The sequence below is a fragment of the Pongo abelii genome, chromosome 11 (genome assembly GCF_028885655.2).
Source record: "Pongo abelii isolate AG06213 chromosome 11, NHGRI_mPonAbe1-v2.0_pri, whole genome shotgun sequence".
In the NCBI taxonomy this organism is placed as follows: Eukaryota; Metazoa; Chordata; class Mammalia; order Primates; family Hominidae; genus Pongo; species Pongo abelii.
Window position 1 is genome coordinate 100,820,536 of NC_071996.2, and position 17,670 is coordinate 100,838,205.

At 39.8% G+C, this 17,670-nt stretch overlaps 1 protein-coding gene across 1 annotated transcript in view; it reads left to right on the plus strand.

Annotated features, from left to right (window-relative positions):
* The first annotated feature begins 1,437 nt into the window (after positions 1-1,437).
* PLCL1 (phospholipase C like 1 (inactive)) overlaps positions 1,438-17,670 on the plus strand; it is a 353,086-nt gene continuing 336,853 nt past the window's right edge. Inside the window, exon 1 of the mRNA XM_024243921.3 lies at positions 1,438-2,184. Coding sequence (XP_024099689.1) covers positions 1,945-2,184 — 240 coding nt within the window. The 5' untranslated portion in view covers positions 1,438-1,944. The remainder of the gene's footprint in view (positions 2,185-17,670) is intronic.

Consider the following 17,670-nt stretch of genomic DNA (forward strand, 5'->3'; position numbering starts at 1 on the left):
TCTCACTAGAGGGTGGTGTTGGTTCTAAAACCAGAGGTCACTGCTCCTCTCTACAGTACATTCATTACTAGGCTGCATTTATGTTTAAAGAAAAGGTAAAGTCAAGCCTTCTCAGTATTCCCTAGTAGTTAGTAAATGTCAAATCTGAAACCTCCCAAGTGCCCCTGCCAGTTCTGGCTGGTTGTAGCCCAGAGGAGACAGATAAAGTAGTGAAGAGATTATCGGAGGAGTTGGGTGGCGGATTCTAATTTTGGCTCCTGCACTAACTAGTAGACAAGGCTCCCTGGGCCTTTGTCTCAACTGTAAAACAAAAATGATGTCCTAGTTGATCCCTAAATCCCCATACGTGTCTAAAATTATGAGATTCAAACCAAATTGTTGGTCTAAAATGCTGAATAATTTCTCATGCTCTTAGCCAGACTAAGGAACAAGTAAAATCTCAAATTATTAAATTATTAATAATTAAGATACAATGTAATGTTACAAGTGAGGTTTAATATAGATTCTAATATCAAAGAAGTTTAAAATTAAAATGCCAAGTCTTTTGTCTTACCAGGGAGCCTTAGGGCCATGGTTTGCATCTGAGCATTCTGTGGATAATTTCAGAGACTTAACTCATCATCCAAAGATCTCTCCCTTCTTGGTTGCTAGCTTACTGGAAATGAGCAAAATATGTTTTTATATAGGATTATATAGAGAAAGGAGGCTGAACCATTGTCAAATAGGAATGTTTTAGGATAGAGACTAAACTCCCCACCTGCATTTCTCTGACTTGGATTGTATCTGTGCTTTGTTAAGAGTCAGTCTTTGGAGGGATTTAGTTGGTTCAATTTCCTTTCACCCTCATCTCCTTCATCTGACTCCCCTTCCTTGTTATATTTACTCACATTGCAGAATGACCTTAGAATCCTTTCCTGGAACCTGAAGCAAATTATGGAACCCCAAGATCCCAGTAAACCCTAGTTTATCTCTGCATGGACTTGACTTCTAAGAATTGGCCTGAGAGCCTGCAATTAACCTCTGACCACGCAAAGCTTCACCCCGTCACCCCAAACGCTTAGACATTCATACTCAATACCCCCTTTCTTCCAGATTGCTTTGTTTGGCAGAAGAAGGTTTCTTTCTCCCCTCTCCTTCACCCAACCTGGATTTTGTTGCATCTCAGGCTCGTTTCGCAAATCAAAACTTCCTAAAATATACACGGAGCGCCTCCGGGTTCGCACACGCGCGCGCGCGCGTACACCCTGGCTCGAGTACACTAGCCCCGCTGGCCGGCTCCCAGTTGCAGAACACATTCCATTCTTCGCGGTCGGGCACACCCCTCCGCAGTGAGGATTGGTCGGGCCGAGCCCCCTCGGCGAGGCGAGGCTCCTAAGAGGCCCAGACGCCTGCCAATCCCCAAGGGCTGTCAAAACAAGTCTCCCTCCCTGTCACAACAGAGCTGAGTGGAGGCCGCCGCCGCCGCCGCCGCACTTCCTGGGACCGCTGCGCCGCAGTCCGCGGGCAGGTGGCGGGTGCGCCCAGCCGCAGTCGCCCGGCTCTGGCCCCTATCGGGCAGCCGGCGTCCGGGCTTCAGAGGCTGCCTGGCTGGGCGCCCGGTGCCTTTTGTCTGGCGCAGGGCCGGCGTTTGCATCACATTTCGGCTTTTTCGCCTCTCCTTCTGCCTCCCGCTCACATCGTCTCCCCACTCCCGCCACCGTCCCCCGCCGGACTGCTAGCCTCCTAGACCAAAGCCCGAGGACGTCTCTGCCCGAGCGATGTCCCCTGTCCAGAAAGTTGCCGCCGCCGCCGCCGCCGCCGCCTCCGCCGCCGCTGCCGCCGCTGGGCGGTGAAACAAAGTCTGGCGGGGCCGCCTCCTGGTGCAGGAGCGCACCCGTGCCTAGCGGCTGGACTCCGCTGCCGGGCGTCCCGCTTTCCCCCGGGGAGCCCGAAACGCTCCAGGCCATGGCCGAGGGCGCGGCCGGCAGGGAGGATCCGGCGCCGCCCGACGCGGCGGGGGGCGAAGACGACCCCCGAGTGGGCCCGGATGCTGCGGGGGACTGCGTGACGGCGGGCTCTGGGGGCCGGATGAGGGAACGTCGCAGCGGGGTCGCACTGCCAGGCGCCGCGGGGACCCCAACGGACAGCGAGGCGGGCCTCCTAGAGGCGGCACGGGCGACCCCCCGGCGCAGCAGCATCATCAAGGTAAGCGAAGCCGCGCTGCACCGGGAGCGTGGCTGTGGGTGATAGGTGGGTCGGGGACCCGGGCAGGATGTGCGGTGTCCGGGGGCATCCAGGCTCAGCATTGTTTTCTCCCACCTCCTTCAACGCCAAACCTTCTTTCCTTATCCGGAGGTTCCCAGACTCAGCTGTCAGCCATGAGACGCACAAGTGACTTTTTCTCCCCACTGACGGCAGAGGAAAAGTTCCGCTCTGCGTCTTTGCGTTCTGATGGATGCTTTCCCTCATTTTCTCTTCAAGCTTCACTAAACTGTTGATGAAGGGAGGAAGGGAGAACTCAGGATAAATGCAGACCCACCGGATGGTTGTGCGTTGCTTTCCAATGAAGGGTTAGCTTTTCCCGTACAGTGAAGAAAATGCACAGCTTACTCTCAAGTGAAAAAAAAATTCCCTCTAGACTTAAATGATCCTGAAATCCCAAGATGTGTGAACTTTCCCGGTAGGGAGGCAGAGTTTTAAGTGGACCCTGCACCACAGTAAAGAGCGATGCAAGAGCCCAGAGTTTTTGTGCTGCAGAAAGCGCAACCGGAAAGCAATCAATCCCCCAAGCATTATCCCTGGTCCTTGTGGTTACCACCACATCCAGGGAAAACGCTTCCTGACACGCTAATCACCTTGCAGAATTTCTCTCCATCCATTTGGCAAGGAATTTGTAAACCTCTTTCCTCCCCTTTCTCTTTCCATCTTCCTTCCACTTGGGGCTTGTTTCTTCTGTTTGAGATTTCCTCTTTTGGGAGCATGACTTTGGGGTAAGGTTATTTAGGTAAGAACCCTCGCACAGGCTCTGGAAAAGGGCCTCAGTGTAAATGCATGTGAGTAATCAATCAAATGCATGTCAGATTAAAATTGATTTTGGTGGAGCAGTCAGTATAAAACGATGTGTATGTATGTATGTATATATATATAAGTATATATGTATGTGTGTACATACACGCACACATCCCTCAATGACAGTGAAAGATGCACTTTTACTTACTATTGAATTTATTGGGTTCACTAATATATTCAAAAGCTCTGTTCAGGGTTAAGCTGCGTAACCAGTGCATCATGCATGTTGCAAGCTCCCAGCACCAGCTTAGGTAGACTGACCACAGAATGTGGCTCCAATATAGTCTTTTTCCCAACACTGACACATGGAAGTTTAAAATCAGTGGAGAGGTTTCTATAATATATAAAGAAGAGTGGGTGGTAATTACAAATGACTTGTAGTAGTTTTTGTTATTTTGTGGCTTTTTGATTATGTAACAGGAGTGTTCTATTCTGGGTGTGAATTTGGACAAAGGGAAATTACTATTTTGTTTTTAACCCACAGGTCAGAAAGCACACTGTTTTGAAACTTAAAAAAATCACAATTAGGAAACACATACATTTTGGATTCTACTGTATTGATACTACATGGTGTCCTGTGTGTGTAAAACAGGCACCGCAAGAGACTTTAAAATATATGACAATAAAGAGCAAAGGGCTCTATAATGTTGTAAAAAACAAAAGTAATGGAGTATAAGAAATATATAAATTCTTGCAACTGAGTTTGCCACTTTTGAATTGTACTATGCTGGTTTATATTCTCAGAAGGGTCATTGCTGAGTAATGGTGACTCTTTTGTTTTGAAGTTTCTTTTTGTGACAAAAAAGGAGGGAGACAACAGAGTATTAACTTGATTTTCCCCCTATTTAATAGTAAATGCAATTAACATTTGGTAAATGGCCTTTAAAATTAAAGATATAGAAAATAAAGTGAATTATTATGTTAGGTTTTTATTGAAAAAGTAACACATACATATAATTTAAAAAATCAAATGTTGCAAAGGAGTGTGAAGTAAAGACCCTCAGACACTCCACATTCCCACTTATGTAGTCCATCCTCGTAGATGTTAACACTTTCTTATGTATGCTTCCAAAATATTCCATGCATATGTAAGCAGATATATCTATATGTGTCTATGATGAACTATAGCATCTCCTGATTTCTACAAAAAAATCTGGCTAGAGTTTTACAAGTCTCATAGTTTTAAGCATTTTTGAAGCCTAGAGGGTAGTCTAAGGTCATTGTGATGAATAAACTAAACTTCAAGGGTAATCTGGTAGAGTCTTTGGTGGGCAGCAGTCATTGGGGTCTGTTCCCAGAGGCCTTAACGCCCTTCTAAGGAGAAAAAAAGGCAGGTGGTAGGCTCTGTTCCACTCCTTCTCTGAGATCAAGAACCTTTCTGTTGACATTCTTGAATCTGCTGCCCTGTGGTTTGTTCCGTTTAGCATAGTGAAAATGAGTTTCCAAAAAAAGTTTAGATCATATAAGAAATATATAGCACATGTTCTATATTGAGAGAAAATGCATTTTTCACAGTTTTGCCAAGAGTTTTTTTTTTTTAATTTGGCACTGAAATGTACACAAAGAAGAAAAGCTTTAGTACATTTTATATTAATCAAAATATTAAATGCTGTTCCAAATAGCTGTAGTGCAGTAATAATTGATATTCATAACGGTGAGCCACTGAAAGGTTGTGAATCATCAAATATTAAATTCTTTTCAGCTCAATTTAAGGTATTGTTTCAGAATAGTGCTATCCTGCCAGAAAACAGACTGTCTTATATATAAATAAAAAGAATGTTTTTAGTAAATTTGCCCTCCATAATTTGTGAAAACGTGTTTAGTTGAAAAAACCATTTCCTTCTGAGCTGAGGAAAACAATGACAACATTTATCTGTATGCATCTTCAGAAATTCTTTCTACTGCCATTGTGTTTCTTCCCCCCATATAACCAATCCTAGGTTGAAAAACATTCAATGTGAGAATTAAATTAAGTTTTTAAAAAATCTGTCTACTTTTTCCTATGTTTTTCTGTGTGATTGTTTCAACAGCATTGACATTGATAAATGCTGCATGTTTTTTGGTAAGCGCATTGTTATATACCATAATAATGCAATAGAATCCATTTTAATTTCTTCTTGATGACTTGTGGTTTGAAATGACAAGTTGGATACCTGCAGTATTGATAATCTCTAACAGTTGTTTACTATTCTGCATTTGAATATATTTCTAATTAAGAAATAAGACCATTTATTTATCTGGTATTTGGTATCAAACTTATAGTATTTAAAATATTTAACATTTTAGATTATCACTTATAGCCCTATAATCTGCTGCCCTGTGGTTTGTTCCCTTTAGCATAGTAAAAATGAGTTTCCAAAAAAAGTCTAGATCATATAAGAAATACATAGCAAATGTTCTATATTGAGAGAAAATGCATTTTTCACAGTTTTGCCAAGAGTTTTTTAAAATTTGGCATTTAAATGTACACAAAGAAGAAAAGCTTTAGTACATTTTATATTAATCAAAATATTAAATGCTGTTCCAAATAGCTGTAGTGCAGTAATAATTGTAATGTTTTGGAAATAGGAAGCAGCATAGCTTATTTACTATATTAGTTGGTGGGAACTGAGCTACATATGTATTTTAAAAATAGCAGTTGATTTTTCTTCCATTGTATGTAACACATTGACGGGTTCTACTTGTTTTCAACTTCCTTTTGTTCTACTTAAGAACAAATTCTCTAGGCAAGGAAGAATAGAAATTGTCACTTGGATCTCATGGACATGGGTGTGGGGGATGAAGATGGGAGTTGGGAATGAGGTGTTGAGACCAGCACTGGAGCAGCTACTTGGGTGTTGTTCATGTCTCATTATTTTATATCACGGCGAGTCTCACTCTATCATGTCATCGTGGGCTGGTATGGTGGATTTTTGAACTGAAGCCTCAAAGGTGCCCCTTGGATACCAGTAGACACCTATCAAGATTATGGCTTTCCTCAGAGAGGCAAGAGGAATGCTGTTCACATTAAGTGCCTACTACCATGAGTCATATACTAAACTAGGAGCTTTCGTACATTTGTATCACTTAAACCTCACAGGAAACTCTCTAAAGTATGGAAGGGAGGCCCAGAGAGCTACTGTTAAAATGTGGAGTGATGACTGAAAGTCATGTCTGCTTAATTTCAGAGTTTGTGCTCTTGGGCTGGTTCTCAGATTCAAGAAGTCCACAATCCATGAACACTTTCTAGGTTTGAAACAGCCCGAACACGTGAGATAGTGACAGAAGAGTATGCATCTTAGGTCCTACGGTTTGTGGAGTAAATTATCTTTTCTCAGCCCTCTTTCCTTCAGTTCAGAGCATTTAAAGGTTGATGATTCTAGAAAGGGATTGCAACCTTTTCTGTCTTTGGCTATTTTGTTAGGCCTGTGCTGTACTTGAAAAGGCAGAGCAATCTGGCAGGTGTTCTGCTTGGCGTCAATATATGGAGCTTACACCCTATTGTTTTACCCCAGGCCCACTTTCCCCATACCCCTGCAGACAGTGGAGTTTGTGAAGCATCGTATTCTCTTTTAGGCTGATAAGCAGGCAGAAAAAATACCTGGGTCATAGGAATATATATTAATCTAGGGGAGTAAGGAAATGGGGGAATCTTCTTTTGGAGCTCTGAAAGTGTGTGTGTGTGTGTGTGTTTAAATAGGGATGGTTATGAAGGGAAATTAAATGTGATTAAAAATTAGTTAAAAATTTAAGCACCCTATGGATTATACAGGCGTTTATAGATTGACCCGGGAATTAATCAGCATTTATAGATTTTATTCTCTACAAATATGTGTTAAAAGTTCCAAATAACCAACTTACAGATGGATTTTGGAGAAATAACCAGAGGAGCTGGCCAGCCTTTACTTTACCGTAAGGGTTGCTGAGAGTGTGCCCTGGGGGCTTCAGCTGTGGCTCTCCTCCCGAGATGTGATTTGGCTGCATGAATGGCATGAACCTCTTAGGTAGATTTGGTTTATGATCCCCACAACTTCAGTTAGAATATTACTTTCTGTCAAATTGCCGTGGTAACATGGTCACATTTTACCTTAGAAGTGGTTGCTTCTAATTGCAGGGTCTTTCTGATGTGATTTCTTATAGCACCTCTCAAGAAAATGAAGAATAAACTTCAGGTAAAGAGCTTTGTCTTACTTTGATGAAAGGTTTTTGAAGTGTCTGTTGACTAGTGTTTGCTACTATTATCAGAATTTACAAAGTTTGTTTTCCCTTTTGGAAAATATATTAAGGCTAAAAAAAGTGTAAGTTAATTACATAGCCATTGAGGGGTTAAACATGCATTGTGATTGAGACTGAATAGTGTTTTCCCAATCTTTCCCTTTTTACAATGGAGAAAACAGTAATTAAATTTTGTACAGTAAAATGTCAATTGAACATTTATTGCCAAATAACACCTCAGGCACAGCAGGGCATTATGAAAAGATATCAGGAGACAGCTGACCTTACCTTGGTGCTACTGAACAAGCAATTCATTAACTGCTTCTAGGCAATGCCACAGCAAACTAATCAGACAGTGGCCCAGGCAGTAACTCAATGAAGGAATTGCGTCAGTCTTCTCTGCGCCCTCACTCAATTCTGTTCAGCTTTAATAACTGTGAATATTAAAAATAACTCCACATTCAGGAGCAATGTCCAAACTGAGATGTGCTTAACACTGTATATTTAAAAAAACCGATCCGACTTTAGATGCCTAGACAGTGCTAAGAGGCAGGATCTCAGCAACAGTAAATGAGCCATTGGTTATAAGAAGGAGGGAGAGAATCATTGTGTTGGACTTTACATTGAAATCTAAGGTAATAAACTTTATTATAGTGAAACCTTTCGGTTCTGCAAAGTCTTAGTGTTTTAATAATGTAAAAGAGGTTTATTTGTAGTTTTGTTGACTCTTATTCACCTCCCTATCTATCCTAGGTCATCTGTGTATTCTAGTTCCTGTAATAGGAAACAATAGACAGAGTTTATTGTAATTAATGATTATACTAAACTGACAATAACTATTAGGGCCAAATGGCCAACTTCTGTAACAACAACATTCAGTCTTACATATTGGCAAATGTATTGTGTATTTCAGCTAACTTTTAATGGCAACAAAATCATAGTATGACGAAGTATTGAAATAGTCCATTGGATTTAAAATTGGATTTCATTTGTAGTTTTATCTGTAACATCTTTTGTGAATGTAAGAGAGAGATATAACCTAGTTTATTTTCAGCAGTGCCATTTAAACTCATCTTATTAATAATCAATCTAGCATTACTTTGAGAAAAGTAGGATTGTACATGGTGAGTGGAAAAGAAGCATTGTTTACATTATCATTATCACTTCAGAAAGAAGGCAAGTTAATTTTGAAAATAATAAAATCTATCAAGGCAAAACAACATAAACTATTTTAGTGTGTCTCGTTTCCATATATTTCTTAATTTGTATTTGTAAATTTATGAAAGTGTGTAGCTATTATAGGCAAGGTTATTGTGTTTTTCCTTAACTATACATCTTCGTATTCAAAAGTTTAAAATACCTTTGAAAGATAATATCTGCTTTATTAATTCTTATGCTGACCTTTTTCAAGAGCCTTTAATTTTTAACATTTTTACTTCTTTTCTCTTGACTTTTAGGTTCAGGGGGTATACATGTGTAAGTTTGTTACTTGGGTAAATTGCATGTTGCTGAGGTTTGGTGTATGAATGATCCTGTGAGCTAGTAAGCATAGTACCCAATAGTTAGTTTTTCAACCCAAGTCCCCTACCCCAACCTTCCCCTTCAAGTAGTCCCCAGTATCTATTGTTCCTCTCTTTGTGTTCATGTGTATTTAGTGTTTAGCTACCACTTACAAGTGAGAACATGTGGTATTTGGTTTTCTGTTTCTGCATTAGTTCACTTAGGATCATGGCCTCCAGCTGCATCCATGTTGCTGCAAAGCACATGATTTTGTTCCTTCTTATGGCTCTGTAGTATTCCATGGTGTATGCTTCCCACATTTTCTTTGTCCAGTCCACCATTGGTGAGATGATTCCATGTTTTTGCCATTGTGAAGAGTGCTGTGATGAACATACAAGTGCATGTGTCTTTTTGGTAGAACGCTGTTGGATATATACCCAGTCAAATGGTAGTTCTGTTTTAGTCTCTTTGATGAATCTCCACACTGCTTTCCACAGTGACTGAACTAATTTACATTACCACCAGCAGTGTATAAGTGTTCCATTTTCTCCACAACTTCACCAACATTTGTTGTTTTTTGACTTCTTAATAATAGCCATTCTGGTGTGAGATAGTATCTCATTGTGATTTTGATTTACATTTTTCTAATGATTAGTAATGATGAGCATTTAAAAATATATTTGTTGGCTGCATGCATGTCTTTAAAAAGACTTTTAAAAGATGCTATGTATGTACTAAATACAGACTAAGCCCAGGCAATATGTACAAGCAGGCAAACTTGTATTATTTACACGGTACAATATCACGGATTGTGATGCTACTGAGTATTTAGAAATCAGAGATACTCAAATTCAGAACACCTGCTCTGTGAGACATTCTCTGATGTGAGGGAGATGGATGCACAAATAAGGCAAAAAGAGACAAAAGAACACTTTAGTGTTAGCTGGGACCAAAGTTACAATGTAGAATCCTAGAAAGCTAGACCTGACCATGTTGTAGGCACTTTTCCCTAAGGCCCAAACGACTTCAAACCAAAGCAAGCCAAATAGCCTGTATACTTAAAGCCCACACCCCACCTCCCAGATCTGACAGCCGATGATGACGGTGGGCACACCTTCTAGGGTGTAATCAGGGGCACACCCATTAGGGCTAGACAATAAGGAGTCAGAGACATGGTCAGCAGTGGGGGAGTATGTTTCCCCTCTAAGCCTCTCTTGGCTCAGGCTGGGTTAAGGCCTGGTTCAGGAAAAGGGTAATGGCATCAGAAGAGTGATGGCCCTTCTCCCCTACAGGTCAGCCCTGATTGTTGGGTTGGGGAGGAGAGAGAGAAGACCATGCTATGTGCACTCTGACCTCTCTCTCCTTTGAAAGCTTCCTCCCCATGTAATATATCCCATCAATGTCCTTGAACTTGCAGTTTCTTAATCATTGATGGTGACTAATTTTTGGAAGTGGGAGTGGGGATGGAGGTGAGGGAGTTGGAGCCTCATGCTCCCCCTCATGCTCCCCCTAGAGGCATATATAAAAGATGCAAAGTCATCTCCAGCTTTGAAATATTTTGGAAGTATTGATTTCATATCATAATTAAATATTACATATTTAGAAATGTTATTAATAGTAAGTAGCTTTATTTTTGTGTTTAATCTAATATATAAAACACCTAGTAACATCTTGATTGGTTTTCCTACTGAGCAATTTTCTTTATAATAATAGCAAATACTAATGTAATTTGTATGATGAGTCTAGCATTGTTTTGAGCATTAACGTGTATCAAATAATTTAATTCTCACAATAACCATATGATATGCGTATTATTATTATCTCAATTTTTACAGATGGAGAGGTGTTAAGTGACTTGCCTAAGGTCGCATAGCTAATAAATGCAGAGCCAAGAAGTAGGTCCAAATAATCTAGCTCCAGAGGTTGCTTTTAATCGTTATGCTATATGTTCTTATCCTCTAAAACAGTATTGATTTAAAGCTTAGCTGGTGTGGATAAAATAGCAGATTTTTTATTGTTATCTTAAACACTAAGTTCAGCTGACAAATAAAAAAGAAACAATTTTTAAAACAGTTTTGGGAAACTCAAGGATTTCTTGAATATACATTTTTTTCTCAGTTTCATAGCTTTCCTTTCACATAAAATACCTATGACTTTAATATTGCATTCCATTTTCCCTTGAGAGGAGTGGGGCTCCTAGTAGTACAAGCATACTTCACATTATCACACTTTGCTTTGTTGTACTTTGCAGATATTGCATTTTTTTAAACAAATAGAAGATTTGTGGCAACCCTGTGTTGAGCAAGTCTACTGGTGGCATTTCATGTCTCATTTTGGCAGCGTGTGCTCACTTTGTGTCTCTGTGTCACATTTTGGTAATTCTTACAAGATTTTTAACTTTTTCATTGTTATCATATCTATTATGGTGATCTGTGATCAGTAATCTTTGATGTTACTATTGTAATTGTTTTGGAGTGCCATGAACTATGACCGTATAATACAGCGAACTTAATTGATAAATGTGTGTGTTCTGACTGCTCCACTGACCGGCCGTTGTCAGTGTCTTTCCCTCTCCTTGGGCCTCCTACTCTCTGAGACACAACAATATTGAAATTAGTTCAGTTAATAACCCTATAATGGCCTCTAAATGTTCAAGTGAAAGAAAAAGTTTCACATCTCTCACTTTAAATCAGAAGCTAGAAATGATTAAGCTTAGTAAGGAAGGCATGTCTAAAGCTGAGATAGGCTGAAAGCTAGGCCTTTTTTTGTCAGTTAGCCAAATTGTGAATGCAAGGAAAAGTGCTTGAAGGAAATTAAAAGTGCTACTCCAGGAAGCATATGAATGATAAGAAAGCAAAAACAGCCTTGTTGCTGATATGAAGAAAGTTTTAGTGATCTGGATGGAAGATCAAACCAGCGATAACATTTCCTTAAGCCAAAGTCTAATTCAGAGCAAGATCCTAACTGTCTTCAATTCTGTGAAGGCTGATAGAGGTGAGGAAGCTGTGGAAGAAAAGTTGGAAGCTAGCAGAGGTTGGTTTATGAGGTTTAAGGAAGGAAGCTTTCTCTATAATGTAAAATTGCAAGGTGAAGCAGCAAGTGCTGATGTAGAAGCTACAGCAAGTTCTCCAGGAAATCTAGCAGAGATTATCAATGAAGCTGGCTACACTAAAAAACCTCAAATTACAAGAAGGTGTCATCTAGGACTTTTATAGCTAGAGCAGTGAAATCAATGCCTGGCTTCAAATCTTCAAAGGACAGGCTAACTCTCTTGTCTGGGGTAATGCAGCTGGTAACTTTAAGTGGAAGCCAATGCTCAATTACCATTCTGAAAATCCTAGAGTTTTTATGAATTACGCCAAATCTACTCTGTGCCCTATGAATGGAACAACAAAGCCTGGATGACAGCACATATGTTTATAGCATGATATACTGAATATTTTAAGCCCACTGTTGAAACCTACTGCTCAGAAAAAAACATTCCTTTCAGAATATTACTGCTTGTGGACAATGCACCTGGTCACCTAAGAGCTCTGATGGAAATGTAGAGGAGATTAATGTTTTCATCTTGTTAACGTAAGATCCATTCTGCAGCCTATGGATCAAGGAGTAATTTTGACTTTCAGGTCTTATTATTTAAGAAATACATTTCATAAGGCTATAGTTGCTATAGATAGTGATTTGTCTGATGGATCTGGGCAATGTAAATTGAAACCTGGAAAGAATTCACCATTCCAGGTACCATTAAGAACATTCATGATTCGTGGAAGGAGGTAAAAATATCAACATTAGCAGGAATTTGGAAGAAGTTGATTCCAACCTCATGGATGACTTTGAAAGGTTCAGGACTTCGGTGGAGGAAGTCACTGTAGATGGGGTGGAAATAGCAAGAGAACTAGAATTAGAAGTGGAGCCTGAAGATGTGACTGAATTGCTTCCATTTCATGATAAAAATTGAATGGATGAGGAGTTGCTTCTTATGGATGAGCAAAGAAATTGGTTTCTTGAGATGGATTTTACTCCTTGTGAAGATGTTATGAGCATTGAAATGACAACAAAGGATTTAGAATATTACATAAACCTATTTGATAAAGCAGCAGCAGGGTTCAAGAGAGTGGACTCCTATTTTAAAAGAGGTTAGTTGTGAGTAAAATGCTATCAAACATCTGTAGCATACAATGCTACAGATAAATTTTTCATTAAAGAGTCAATAAATGTGGCAAACTTCACTTTTATCTTATTTTAAGAAATTGCCACAGCCACCCAAACCTTCAGCAACCACCACCCTGATCAGTCACCAGTGTTCAAAATGGAGGCAAGGCCCTCCAGCAGCAAAAAGATTATGACTGGCTGAAGGCTGATAATCATTATGATTATGGCTAATGATCATTAGCATTTTTTAGCAATAAGGTATTTTAAGATTAAGGTTATATACATTGTGCTTTTAAACGTAATGCTATAGCACATTTAATAGACTACTGCATAGTGTAAACATAACTTTTATATGCATGGGAAACAAAAAAATTTGTGTGACTTGCTTTATTGCAATATTTGCTTAATTGTGATGGTCCAGAACTGAATTTACAATATCTCTGAGGTATGCCTGTTTATTTTAATTCTTTGACTGAAGTTATCTTCTTTACCATGAAGCAAGAGTTTATGGTCCAACTTTGGTATAAATTATATAGGCTAAGGATGGACCATTAGTTAATTATTGTAATCTGTTATGAATTATTATATATTTCGATAGATTTGTCTCCTAGTGTCAATAAATAAATAAATAAATAAATAAAATAAAGAGCATTTAAGTTTCCAGTCCAAGGAAGTTGTAACTTTTGTTTAGTGGTGGGAGAGATGATACTATATGGTCAAGATTTCCTCCTAATTAAATGCTTTGAGGCAGATATAGTGCCTTATATGTAGGAGGAACATGTTAAATATTTGTTAAATTCCATTAAACTGAAATTCTGTCTGATCACTTAATTTCTTATTTTTGGTAGAAATTCCAAAGTCAATATGTGGGAAATTCAAATATATGATTATTTCATGAAATTAGTGCCCTTGTGGATGCTTTATTGTGTTAAAGGTAATGAATCCATTCTGCTGTGCAGAGATTTAGTGTCATGGCCAAATGGTACCCGGAAGTTTGTCCCCATAACTTGGAGACTGCCTAGTGTTAAAGGTACAGTAAGCTTTCTTTTGTATGTCAGTTTATCTATCTGAAGTTATGTTAAATTATTGAAAGGTACAGGTCTTTGGCTCTCTCTCTAGTATTACAGCACTTATGCAATAAAGTATTTGGTCACATTCTCTTAAAGTGATTTTTTTTCTTGTCCAAAAAGAAAGGGTTCTCCCAAGCATTTGAAACCTAAAAAACTTTTTTTTCCTGATACTTTCTCATGTTTATTTAGTGTGGGAACAAGCTAGTTTTGTGATAAATGAACTGATGTTTCTATGTGCGTGTGCGTGTGCACGTGTGTGTGTGTATACTTACGCCAGGCATATTGGAAGTCAGAGGTCTCAACAGGATGTAACATTTATTTTATTTTTTTTTAGTAGAGATGGGGGTTTTGCTATGTTTCCAAGGCTAGATTTGAACTCCTGGGCTTAAGGGATCCTCTCACCTCAAACTCCCAAGTAGCTGGAACTATAGGCCTGTGTCCCCATGCCTGGTTTAGGTAACCTTTTGATCCCCAGTTTTCTTTCCTGCAACTGGGAAGATGGTCTTTATCCAGAGACATCGTCATCAAAGTAAGAACTGCATAGGCTGTGAGAAGTCACACTCAGAAATGTTAGCTGTTAAGCTTGACCAGTAGTCGAGGTTTCTGAAAGGAGTGAAGAGAAAGAGAGGGATCAAGGTGTGCTAGAGGGGAATAGAGTCAGATGGGACCATACTTATAAATGGACTGAGTAAATGCCTTGACAAATGTCTTTACTTGAATCATTCTGCCAGAAGTTGTACCTTTTGGAATTTATTTATTTATTTTTAATTTTGATGGTCTTTGGTTTTTTTGGAGAACTTTTAACTGATGGGCACCTGACACCTTAACACACTTAACAGTGATCACTGGACACAAAGCTCTTTTGAGTCTAAAGATTCCCGAGAAGAATCAAGGGAGGACTGTTCTGGGTTGTTGATAGTGATGATTGGCATTAAAAGTAAGCTTTGTCTACTTGGCTATTTTGCTAACCCCAGCTCTAGGAAAGTCCAGGGAGATTCTTCATGGTGGCACCTTTAGTATGATAGATTTACCAATAGGGAGAAATGACCTGACAAACAAATCATTGTAGAAGTTGGTGTACTAGGATGGAAGTAGTTGTCAGTGCTGGAATTAGCCACCACTCCTTTAAGAAAGGCTCTAAATATTCACATACTCAGGCAACCATGACCTTCTGTTCCTTACGAAGAAGCTGGCTTCACTACCTTCACTACCTTCACTATTTCTTTTGCCCAAACCCTTTTCCCCAGGCTGAGTAAGGGAATGACTGGAAGGGAGAAAGTAGACTTAGAGGTTGGGGTGGGGGGTAGCTATGGTTCCTGAAGACAGCCTATTCCTTCCACTTACCTCATTGTAGGGTGAAGAGGTAATGACCCTTTCTGAGGTCGAGAAAGGACTCAAGTGATGATTCTTTTTTGTTTGCTTGTTTTGAGATGGTGTCTCACTATATTGCCCAGGTTGAACTTGAACTCCTGGCTTCAAGCAATCCTCCTGATTCAGCCTTCTGAGTAGCTGGGACTACAGCACATGCCGCTGCACCTGGCCAAGAGATAACTCTTGAGTGTAAGATTGGACTGGTAATGGTGGTGGCATTTAACTGTCTCCTTCTCCACCAAATCTCCCCGTAAGTTCAGACTTGTGTCTTTCTGTCTCTTCTTGAAAGACACTGAGTTACTAGACCATCAGAGCCCCTGATGCTCTCCTGTTTGTGGAAACAGAGGACACTGTAGAAGACATCCAGTCCTCTTGCTGCTGCCCCACCCAAAGAGGTTTCTTGGATGAAGGGACCCTGGTAACAAAAGGCTGGGACAGGGTCTGGTGAGGGGTGGGAGGGAAAAGGTCAATGTTCATGCCAAGTCTCCCACATCAGGATAATAAATGTGCAGAGAAGAAGGGCACTATGGGGAATAAGCAACTTCATAGGGAGTCAGCCTTTGGATGCCTGCCTAACGGAGAGAACCGGTGGTCAGTTCAGTGTTAACTTGAGGAGTAGAGAAAACCAACCCAGTGGGGCCTGCAACATCCCTATGGGGCCATCCTATGGAGAGACCTCAGCTTCATTTATTCATCCTCCAGCTTAAGCCTAGAAAGGAAGTGTAGCAGAGAAGAGAAAGGGAGAAGTGGGCAGAGTAGACCCACCCCCAGCCCTAGCCACTAAATCCACCATTCTAGCTTGCCGTGGGGGCTGCAAAGTAGAGAAGACCTTGAATTAAACATGAAATTGAAGTTTTAAAGTGAACAAGACTGAGTAAGGACTCAAAAGAACCCTTCTGATAATGGAAAGAGAATGAAACACTGTGGAATCTGAGTAAGCTGTCAGTAATAACTGGAGTATACAGAAACAAAGAGGATCTGAGAATGGGCAGTTAGGGAAAAAAATATATGGTTATACCACAGCTTGAGACTGCTTAATTATTCATTTACATTATTATAGAATTAGAGAGCTGAATGGGAGCTTAGAGACCATTTTCCAATTCTACCCTTTCATTTTACTAAGCTGGCTGTCTACCATCACTCCCATTCTTTCAGAGAATCATTAAAATGAGATTATTTGTGATAATTAGATAATGTAATTAGAATTGTTTATGATACCAAGGATAGGTAGTGGGGGTTTCTTTCAAGCATTCATGTTATAGAATAATAATGAGCACACCATTGTCAAGATCTTACAATATCTTCAGTTCTTGTAACAGTCTGGGAAGACCTGTAGCTGTCATTATCACTTCCACCTTACAGATGAGGAAGCCAAGGCTCACTATTATGGGTGTGTGTGTGTGTGTGTGTGTGTGTGTGTGTGTAGTAGGGTTGGGGGAAGGTATACTTTTACTCTTCATTTTCTTTTATCTTCCAAACCTGCAACCTGAAAAAACAAACAATGATTTCAGAATATATTCATCTGGCTGGAATGGAGCTGAGCAGAAAAACAAAAGTTAAGGTGGTTCAACCCTGGATTGTTTTGCAATAAAAGCAACCACCATTTATTGAGTTAGGTGCATATATGTTATTTCATTTAAGTTGGAAGTAGGAAGGATCTAAGAAAAAGCAATGGATCTGAAGTAATTGTTTTGGCACAACTCCTAGGGCTGGGTTTTGGGCTTCTCACTCTTCAAAACTTACATGTCAGCAACCCCAAGTATTAGTTTCTTGTTGCTGCTGTAACAAGTTGCTACAAACTTAGTGGCTTAAAACAGCACAGATTTATTATCTTATAGTTCTAGAGTCATTTATTGTGTTCCTTTGTGCATTGTCAGTGTAATGGGGTATGTATGCCAACCTGTATGGCAGTGTAAGATATTAAAATAAGAACAAAGCCCAGTTTTCTTAGCACTGCTTGTATCAAAGTGTGATTTCCATATAAGCTCACATCATAGGGAATCAGTTGCAGTCTGGTTTCATGGATAACAAGACCAGGTTATGGAATGTTTTTCATTGCATAAAGCCTGTTAAAAGCCAGAAGAGAAAAGCAATACTTTCTGCTGACATTGGGATCAACTGAGAATGTGGTGGGCTTAGTGGCATTAAATAAGATAAAAAGTTGAAATCAAAATTTAAAACTCTCTAGATGTAGATATTAGATATTTATTTACATAAAATGAAAATTCTGAAGTGGATATTTTTGCTGTTCTGAACTTCTTCAAGAAAAATCTAGAGAAAGCAAAACTGTGATTTAAGTTCTTTACCCACTGTGCCTAATACCTTACTATCTTTT